At 43.3% G+C, this 10,719-nt stretch overlaps 1 protein-coding gene across 1 annotated transcript in view; it reads right to left on the reverse strand.

The window, feature by feature from the left end:
- PRKAR2B (protein kinase cAMP-dependent type II regulatory subunit beta) overlaps nt 1-8,980 on the reverse strand; it is a 148,036-nt gene extending 139,056 nt beyond the window's left edge. The window contains exon 1 of the mRNA XM_077806939.1: nt 8,712-8,980. Coding sequence (XP_077663065.1) covers nt 8,712-8,980 — 269 coding nt within the window. The remainder of the gene's footprint in view (nt 1-8,711) is intronic.
- Nucleotides 8,981-10,719: the final 1,739 nt, after the last annotated feature.

Genomic DNA, 10,719 nt, shown 5'->3' on the forward strand with positions numbered 1-10,719 from the left:
TTCTAAAGCAAGTTACTCTTTACTTAGCAGCACATGAAATACACAGGTATAGACAAAATAATAAACACACCTATATGCAAGTCCCTGCTTCAGTTTCCTCACTACTCTAGAGCATTCTTTGGGAAGAGTCCTTTGAAAAGTCCAGGTTTCCCCTCCTGTAAATGACTGCTCTTCAGAATCATGGCATCTCTCTCTCCCGCTGCTCCAGCTTAGCTTGCTTCCTTTCACCTTGGCCAGTCCTGCAGTTAAACAGGGCCCCCCTGCTATGAAAGCCTGCCCTTCTCTCCTGCCCAAAGCAATCTCTCTCTTGCTCCGAGAGTCCCTCAGGTTTGCCTGTCTCACTTCCAACAGATGGTTTCTTTGTTCTGCTGCTAGGAATTTTTTATCTCCACTCCCCACAGAGAAGTTGAAGGGCCTAGCTTCTCCCAGGTTAAGCCAACCCACTGTCCCAAAATGTTTCCACCTGAACAGGTAATCACTTGAGGTCTAAAGACCAACCATTGTACCTGGTCTGATAGATACACACTATAGCCCCTCTCAGCAAATGGTGGATTCCCACATTCTCCGCCATTGAAAAAATACACCTATGTCATAAAATCAACCAGAATTCATAAGTGGTACATAGACAGATTTCCAAACTCATCATGGCTGCTGTACAATTCACTTTGCAGAAGAAGGTGTTATGCAGTGAGCCCTGTATTTTATCCCTGAAGACTCCAGACATCTTTGCAATTTCAGTCTACATCCTATTTCATCTTAGATTTCATGCTTTCCTGCACTATGTAGCATAATTTGAATTACTGAATGAATAGATGTTTTGGATGTCTGACTAATGAGACATTATTGATGGAGCCACAGAATAATACAATGCTTTGCAATACAATGCTCATCTGGGATCGTGGAGAAATGAGAAGCAGCATAGACACCAGACCCTGTATGGGTTAATAGGTATCTGCAGTATAGCTATATGCTTTTAGGGTCACTACTTGCAGCAGTGCCTAAAGTCTCAGAATTCACAAGGATTTGACTGTGTGCAGGGAGCTGGCTTAAGGAGGATGCTCACTGAGAGGCTTCATAGAGTAGAGCGCAGTCATGTTTTTGTATGACAGACCTGAGGTTTGCCTTTGAGGCAGAGCACTGCTGGCTGATAGCTTCGTCAGGCATCCAGTCCACTGGGGTTTACAAAAACTAGGACAGCACACTGCTTTCTGCAAAACCAACAGGGACAGGTCCTGAAAACAGGGACTTGCCTAGTTTTCAAGGACAAATTGTTATTCTGTTTTGTTATAAAAACTAATATTGTGTTGTTCATTCATATAAATGCACAGTGGAGTGTAAACACAGGGAACCAGCGAGTGCGGAATTTTTTTAGAAGGGTGGTACAAGAGTCAGTAATTTAAAAAAAAAAAAAGACTTGCTAAAACTTTCCTAACAAAGAAATATATTTTCTCTGTAATATATTTGGTACATACAAGATACTTAGTGGTGTCGTGTAACATAAATGTTAGTACTGGCACTTGTTTGTTCATTGCCACTCAGAAATAGCACAGTCAACCCATGCTTATGCCACCAATATCTTTCTACTACATTATCAAGTGTTCCATAAACATAAGTATATACACACACAAACATATATATACACACACAGCAGATGGCCCTGATAGCACTGCCTATTAGTAAGGTTACTGACACTTCCCATTGTAAGACCCTATTTTCAGTTGCTTATAACTTTGCTAACCTTTAGGGCTAAAATTTTCCATGCTAGATATCTGCCTCAGACTGAATTTTTTCTGGAAAATTTCAGCAAAGACAACTCAGTTTTTATTAAGAGCCAGGCCAAAGAATAATATGTTTTGATCATGTTAAACAAATCTGATAACCATTTATTTGAAAACCTCTACCACCCTCATGCTTTGCAGCAGGGACTTAAAATTTGGCAAGGTGGTAGCCATTGTGTCAGGGGTGTGCCTTTTGCTATCCCTGTGAAAATCTACCCAAATTTGACTAAGTTATAAGCCTTTGGGGGAGAGGGAATCACAATTCACACCTGCTCAGAGACTTGCTAGAGATTCAGAGTTTAATTCGCCAAAGATTCCACCGATGTTGAGCATGATCCAGCCTAGGAATGAGCAGGATGTCCTGTGCAATTGCAGTTCCCAGCTGCTCCAAGCCATTGCATGTCCAGGCACCAGAATTGAGAGTAAGGATCTTTTCTTTCCTGTTCTCTCAGTATCCCCCAGGACCACTGACATCAACTCCATGGGTGTTTGGGGGCTCAAGCACCCACGGAAAAAAAATAAGGGGTGCTCAGCACCCACCAGCCAAAGCTGTTTGGCAGGGCCACCGATCAGCTGTTCATCGGCTGGCAGGAGGCACTCAGGGGAGGCTGGAGAACAGTGAGGGGCAGGCAGACAAGGGCCTCAGGGGAGGAGGCAGAGCAGGGGGGGGAAGAGACAGAGCAAGGGCGTGGCCTCGGAAGATGGGGCAGAGTGGGGGTGGGAAGTGGCTGACCAACAGTGGGGCCTTGGGGAAGGGGCGGAGTGGGGGCATGGCCACAGGGTGGAGCAGGAGTTGAGCACCCACCCGGAAAAATAAATGTCAGCGCCTGTGCCCGTGACAACATCCAGGCAGTTGCCTTAAGGTTTGTACAGGCAGGGCTTAGCCCAGTGGAGTCCTACCCTGGCCTGAATGGAACCTGTAGATATCACTATAATTATTTAAGTTAAAAATGTAAGTTTACACCAGTATTCTGTAACTACTTTGGGAACTGAAACTGTTTATTTAAAAATAATTGATTTCAACAGACTAGGTGGCTCAGTAAGTTGGTAATAGGCTACTGCACTTTTCACCTCTAGGTCACCAGTTCAAATTTAGTTCACCGTTGACAATGACTGAAAGACATTACTTTCTGATGTTTGTTCAATGGCCTTCAGGAAATGAGCTTTAACAAGCACTAAATTCAATTAAACTATATACAGAAATACATATTTCACCATTTGTATGTATTAGCATTTTCCTAGATTTATGGTTTACTCTAACAAAATTCAGAAATCTTTCTACATGGTTCTCAATTTGATAATTAAATATCATTATGATTATCTACCTAAAGATTGTTGTTTTGTTTACACTACCCCCTTGATTATACTGACTCATGCCTACTAATATAACTACTAGGTTATATCTGCATAACAGACCTGAAGCAATTTTTGCAACCAAATTGCTCTGTTTTGAAGTTTTAATAAACACGAAAATACCTCCTTAACCACTTCTAGAAGCTAAACAAAAAGGTGACATAATTCAGTGCTTTATGATGTCAGTTTTACAAACAGTAATATCGTAAAGGAAACAGAATATCACATTTGAGTTTCAGGTATCCCATTTTCAACACTGACCTGAAAACTAATTAAATGCCTTTATTATTATATTTCTCAGACTTTTCACATGTGTAAATGTTCAGAAATAGTCAAAAAAGAGAAAACCTGAAACAGATTTTAATTTTACTGATTTCGAACTAATTTATCACACTGTGCCATACAAGGTGACTTGGCAACACTAATATTTGGACTTGTTCAAGATTTATACCAAGTTTTGTCTGAAACTCAGAATTCCCAGATAAAACAGTGCAATAGCATCTCTAGGAACACAATGCATTTTAAAAAATAATTTAGAATGGATAAAGCGATCAGAACAGAAAGGAGTGTTTTTCATGTGACATTGTAAGGTACAGTACAAATGTTTAACTGGCACAGTGTTTTATTTTGTTATTGTTTGGACATAGAGGGTGGACATAACTAAAACATATAAATGTATTTTATAGTTCACATTTGCAGGGACAGTGTTCATAGCAACATATGCAAATAAGAGATATGCAGATGCAAAGTCAGCCTTGAAAGAAAAATATCCAAACAGAAGAATTTTTCCTGTTCAAATACCTCAGTAAATTATCCCAAAGGACTACATAATATTGAGTGGTATATATAACTCATGTAAATTGCGTTACTAAGAAAGCAACAACAGTGGCTCTAGAAATATCTGTAGAAAATCACATTAAGGTTGGGTTGAATATGAACTTTCGCTATAGCTGTAAGTAAATATTTAACAACTGCTGCTATAAATTATGCAAGTCATTTTCCACCAAAATAAGGTTCATAATGGCATTGGCACTTCAGAACAATTCAGAGAGAGAATAAAAATGGTAAACATTTGTAAAAGCCAACAACATTTACTGAAGAATTTAAACGTTTCAACAGGCACATCATAACACATGATTTACTAAGCATTTCAGTCTAAATAATCTGAGCAACGTATTAAAATAAAGACTCAATTATCCCTTAAATGTGGACATAATTCTTTCTAATGTTACTGGGACTTACTCATATGCATTGATGGGAATTATATTTATATAGATATTTACTATAAAATCTAAAAATAATTTGCAAAGCAGCCAGTGTGCTCAGAAAGCAATTCTTCAAATATACTAAAGTTACTAGAATTCAGTTTAATGTTTTTATTACTTATTTTTTAAAGAAATCACATATACCTCAGATATCCATTCAAAATAAAGACAGGTTTCAGAGTAACAGCCGTGTTAGTCTGTACTCGCAAAAAGAAAAGGAGTTCTTGTGGCACCTTAGAGACTAACCAATTTATTTGAGCATGAGCTTTCGTGAGCTACAGCTCACTTCATCAGATACAATGAAGTGATCTGATGAAGTGAGCTGTAGCTCACGAAAGCTCATGCTCAAATAAATTGGTTAGTCTCTAAGGTGCCACAAGAACTCCTTTTCTTCATTCAAAATAAAGGTACCTATGGCACAAGCTGATCCACAACTTGCAAGGTAAGACCCTTAAATTTCATTATTTTCAGTAACTAAGAAGGCCGGTCTAATGGACAGGGTACTGGACTTGGACTCAGGAGACCTGGATTCAGTTCCTGGATCAGCCACAGACTTATGTCTGACAGTGGGCAAATCTATCCTATTTCTCACTTCACCATTTATAACATGGGACAGCGCTTTCCTACCTCACAAGAGGCAAAATTAATTTTGCGAGGGCAAAATTAATTGACTGTGAGGTGTTCAAATTTAATAATTTTATTAAGATGACGTTGAAGTAAAAAGAAATTTTACAGAGTTTAAGCATAGAAGTTTCTGGTTATCAGGAATAAGGTACAGATTATCAAGGCGTGCAAAATTCGGTTTAGGAACAGGTGGCGTAAGGAATACATAATCTGCAATCTCCCCGATTGGGGGTAAGACTACTATTAATGAGAGTCACATAAGTACCTAGATAGTTAGAAACATTTATTCAAAACAAGAAGTGGGGGACAATGGCAATTACGTGTTCTCAACACTGAAACAATGTTCAGTTTGAATTCCCAAATGAAAAAAGGAACATTGTCAACTTGACATTTATTTGATTTTTTTTTTAAAGCAGAACTTTCAGGTGTTACACCTACTCGAGTCCCCTGCAATTTTTGTCATTTTGCGATCAAATGTTCTTAGTTGTTTAAATATGTTTCTCCCCTCCTTCCTGTATGAAAGCCCCACACAAATAGGGGAAACAGACTAACTATACAAATAGCGATGCAAAAGGCAAAGGAAACAAACTGAAACAGACTGTTTCCTAATCATTTCTAGCATTAATAATCGAAGGTGCTACTTACAGAAGTGTAAAATATTCAAAAATAACTGATTTTAAGTTTATGTTTAAGACCATAAAACAGTTATTAAACTACAAATCCCTCTGTGCATCCATTAGATACATGTGTAGATACATGTGTGCTATTCTGAAGGTACAGACATCTATGCTAAAAGTAAAACCTTCACAAAAAAAAGTTACACATAACCAGCCACTAACCATTTATTAGAATTCATTAATCCCTGCCTAGTGGTTCTCAATATATTTACATCCTGTGATCCCAAAACATTCATTGCTCCAGGCTTGGAATACTGATACAGATTATAAACCTTAGTACAAACTAGGCTTTAGAAAGACTCCAAAATATCATATATGCTTTGTTTTACAAAATTATTTTTACACATAATTAGTTAGTTAAATAATTCCTGGTTCGTCTCTTTTTTAAGCAAAACTATTTACAATGACATTCTTCCTCTAAGACCACAAAACACTGAACATAAATAAAATGTTTTATTGTTGTAGCGGATATCCACTACAATTCTTAGAAAGCTTCTTAAAATATCCTATAAATATGTGTAACACATAATAAATTCAAGCTACAATAAGTTTACCACCATAAATATAACATACAAGCAGTCCACTTTCCATGGATTAAACTAACAGACTTTTTAACATAGTAAGAGCCAGGTTTGACAGTCATGTTCAATAAGAAGAAATGAAGACATTTTAATTTTTCCCCATTATTATTCTGTCTCAGCTTGCAGATAGATACACTAACGGTTTTAGGATTTTTGCTCACCTCATAGATGATGTAATGGTTTCAGCAGAGTTCAAAACTATTACATAAATCCACAGTACCCACTCAATCACTACAAATTCTTATAAATTACAAACCCTATTTATGTAGGGGCAAAGATTACAAGGATGTTGAATATCTTAATGTGCAGCATAACTTTCCAGTTTAGATGTAAATATTATTTAAGCTAATTTATTTTTTCCACCTCCTTAAATATCTGAATTTCAATGATAAAATGCATATAAAAACATTTCATTTATTGACAAAGCTAGCACAGCTCAGCTGGTAAACAGCAAGCTTTTGGATAAGGTTATGCAAATACACCTTGAATTTGACCTGGAAGAACCAAAACTTCAGTGAACTAATGAGGTTCTTCACAAAACTGTCAATGATATCAAAGATATGTTTATGTTGTTTCCCTGTCCCCCACCGTCCCTCAAATCACCACCATCAATCTACCCTTTAGTTAGCTAGTTCACAGTATATAGTCTGGTTTCAGAGTAGCAGCCGTATTAGTCTATATTCGCAAAAAGAAAAGGAGTACCTGTGGCACCTTAGAGACTAACCAATTTATTTGAGCATAAACTTTCGTGAGCATCCGATGAAGTGAGCTGTAGCTCATGAAAGCTTATGCTCAAATAAATTGGTTAGTCTCTACGGTGCCACAAGTACTCCTTTTCTTTTTTAGTATATAGTCTGAGTGCTCTGCACCTTTTCAGAGACAGCTGCAGTTTGTCCCCTTGATAGATGCTTTGTCTCCTAATAAACCCTGTCAGCTACACAAAGAGAATGTTTAACTGTGGATGGATAGGTATTAGCCTGTAGTGAAATGAAGTACTGCAACCATTCTCTGCTGTCCTCACAGCTATGCTTACTCCTTGGGCCTTCCTACTATGCAGGTAGTTTGAACGTAACTATTAAAAGGAAATAAGGTTTTAACCTCTGGTTGTCTACCTTATGGAACACCCATGAGCACATCTAAGTAAAATGCTTAATTAACTCAAGTGTATTTGTACAGCAACATGTCCTTGAGCACTGAAAGCACCAAAAGACTGACTATATCTTCCTGCCTATTCATAAGACAGAAATAGCAATACACTATTTGATTAACAATAAAATACAGATTTTGCCTTCCAATACCCCTACTACAAAGAAGAGATCATTAGTCCCTCTTTAAATGACATGTTTTCTCTTAGGCATAAAGCAGGCCTATACATAATAAACAACATAAATATAAAATCTGGTGCAATGCTACACTTACATACACCATGCAGCATATCTGGTGGCTGGGAGACACCCATGTTATTAAAGTTAGGTTCGACAAGAAGAAAGTAAGCTAACCTTCAGTTGTCTGTCATTTTGTTTAAATACAGAAGGGGTGGAACTTGCCAATAGCAGTAACTTGACAGGATGCTTCTTTCTGTTCATTCTCCAGCCTTCTCGCCAGAAGACTCCCTACAACTTGCCTGTCCAGTTTCCTTTTTGAGCCAATCTTTTAAGGAAATTGATTTTTTTGTAGTCTTTAACATGGTACCGTTCAACAGCAATAAATAATACAATTGTGACCACGTTCAGTATTTGCAGCCCCAGAAAGTGCCAGGAATACAACGAGGCTAAAGTAAGAAGGGACAGATAGGGCACCTGCCACAACAACTTTATGTGCTTTGACAAACAAAAGAAAAAACTTAGAGTACATCATGTCACGGTTCATAAACTATGATTTCAAATGCAGTCCTGCTGCACCAGTGACCTGGGATTCACTTAGTGCACCTTCTCTCTCTCTCCACTCACACATACACATCATCACCCGTAGCACACAAGGCTCAAGGCACACTAACAGTTGTCTCCTGAACCCTTTCCCTTGCTCTGCCCATCACTCATCCTCACAACCAGCAAGGGAGAAGTGCGCAAGGACGCTGGGCTTCATTCCCCCGCCCCACACCCCTCTTCAGGAGAAGGGGACCTGCATCTAGAAGCCAAGCAAGCTGAGCAACACATAGCCCTGTGAAACCAGAACTACTGGCACCCCCAGGCCGGAGCGTGGGGGCGGGCGGGGTCCCCCGGTCACTCCTCAAACACCACCTCCCCCCGGAGACCGCCGCCAGCTCCGCTTCCCCATGCCCCAGGCTGGGGGCCGGACACAGGCAGCCCTCCCGCTCCCCTCCGGCGTATCGAGAGGACTCAGCCCTTTCCCGCCTCACCTAGTCTCGGGGGGGCGCCCGGCTCTCCCCCGACCGCGGAGCCACCAGGGACCTCGCCCTTACCGGCGAATTGCTCCTCCTCGTCCCCGCTCTCCGAGTCGGTCTGCACGGGCTCCTCGGCGAAGCTGACCCCCCTGGCGGGGGCCCTGCGGGGCGGCAGGCTGCCCCTCTCATGGCCCGGCGCGGGGGAGCCCCCTCCGGCGCCGCTCTCCGCCGCCTCCGCCTTGAGGCGCCCGAAGTACTGGAGGGCGAAGTCCAGCAGGTCCCCGGGCTGGCTCCGCAGCACCTCCACGGTGAAGCCCTGCAGCAGCTCCGTCAGCCCCGCCGGGATGGAGATGCTCATGCCGGGGCCGGCCGGGGCGAGGCGGCGGGAACGGGGGCCGGGGCGAGGCGGCGGGGAACTGCAGCGGCTGCAGGCCGGAGCAGGTGGGAGCCGCAGGGGTCCGAGCCCGCCGAGGGTGCCGGGAGCCGCTCTCTGGGAGCCCGGGCGGCGGCGGCGGCGGCTGCTCTCGGTTCGCCCGCTCGGCGCGGCGGCGGCCCCGGCGGTGACGGTACCATCCCCGCCCCCGCCTCCTCCCCAGCGCCGGGGGGGGCCTCGCACGCATGTGACCCGGGAAACCATGACAACCTCCCGCCAGGGACCGCGGAGCGCCGCGCCGCGTCGGCCGGGGCGGGCTGCGGGCTTCCCCAGGGCCCGGGCTCCGCGCGGCGGGCAGGGGACTCACCCGGGGATGAGCGGAGAGGCGGGAAGTCAGGGTTTGCCCAGACCGGAGCGGTACCTAATCCCCGAGGAGATTGGGACAAAGGGCCTCAGCCGTTGCTCTCCCCCGGAGCTGGGCATGGGACACAGTGATGCAGGGGGGCTTACAGCCACGGGGGAGCCCTCCTCCTTGGGGCTTTAGGGGGTAGGTCTCACCTTCCACTCAAAGCACCAAGGAAAGGGAGGGGTTGTGCAGCTACTGGGGCAGGTGGCCTTTCCACCTTCCCTCTCTTAGTAAAGCCATGGCTATGCTCCAGGCTTTGGTCCATGCAAGTTAGGTCAGCAGGCAGCCACTGAACTTTGTATATTACCCATGCACACTGGGCTGCTTATGTGGGGGGTGCTCCGGGTACTCACTGTAGTGCTTGTTTTAATAGTTTCAACTTAAATTGTGGTGCACCATGGGTAGGTATCCCAGCATGCCATGTGCCACCATCCAGCATAGTGCATTTGGGGAAATTTTTGCAATGTTTTGTGGATAGTAATGACTCACATGGTCTCCCACAGTATTCTTGCCAGCAAGTTAAAGAAGTATGGGCTGCATGAATGGACTATAAGGTGGATAGAAAGTTGGCTAGATTGTCGGGCTCAACCGGTAGTGATCAATGGCTCCATGTCTAGTTGGCAGCCGGGATTAAGTGGAGTGCCCCAAGGGTCAGTCCTCAGGCCGGTTTTGTTCCATATCTTCATAAATGATCTGGAGGATGGTGTGGATTGCACCCTCAGCAAGTTTGCAGATGACACTAAACTGCAGGAGAGGTAGATACGCTGGAGGGTAGGGATAGGATACAGAGGGACCTAGACAAATTAGAGGATTGGGCCAAAAGGAATCTGATGAGGTTCAACAAGGACAAGTGCAGAGTCCTCCACTTAGGACGGAAGAATCCAATGCACCGCTACAGACTAGGGACCGAATGGCTCGGCAGCAGTTCTGCAGAAAAGGACCTAGGGGTTACAGTGGACGAGAAGCTGGATATGAGTCAACAGTGTGCCGTTGTTGCCAAGAAGGCCAATGGCATTTTGGGATGTATAAGTAGGGGCATTGCCAGCAGATCGAGGGATGTGATCGTTCCCCTCTATTCGACATTGGTGAGGCCTCATCTGGAGTACTGTGTCCAGTTTTGGGCCCCACACTACAAGAAGGATGTGGAAAAATTGGAAAGCGTCCAATGGAGGGCAACCAACAAAAATGATTAGGGGACTGGAACACATGACTTATGAGGAGAGGCTGAGGGAACTGGGATTATTTAGTCTGCGGAAGAGAAGAATGAGGGGGGATTTGATAGCTGCTTTCAACTACCTGAAAGGGGTTCCAAAGAGGA

This window comes from Eretmochelys imbricata, chromosome 1 (assembly GCF_965152235.1).
Source record: "Eretmochelys imbricata isolate rEreImb1 chromosome 1, rEreImb1.hap1, whole genome shotgun sequence".
Classification (NCBI taxonomy): domain Eukaryota; kingdom Metazoa; phylum Chordata; order Testudines; family Cheloniidae; genus Eretmochelys; species Eretmochelys imbricata.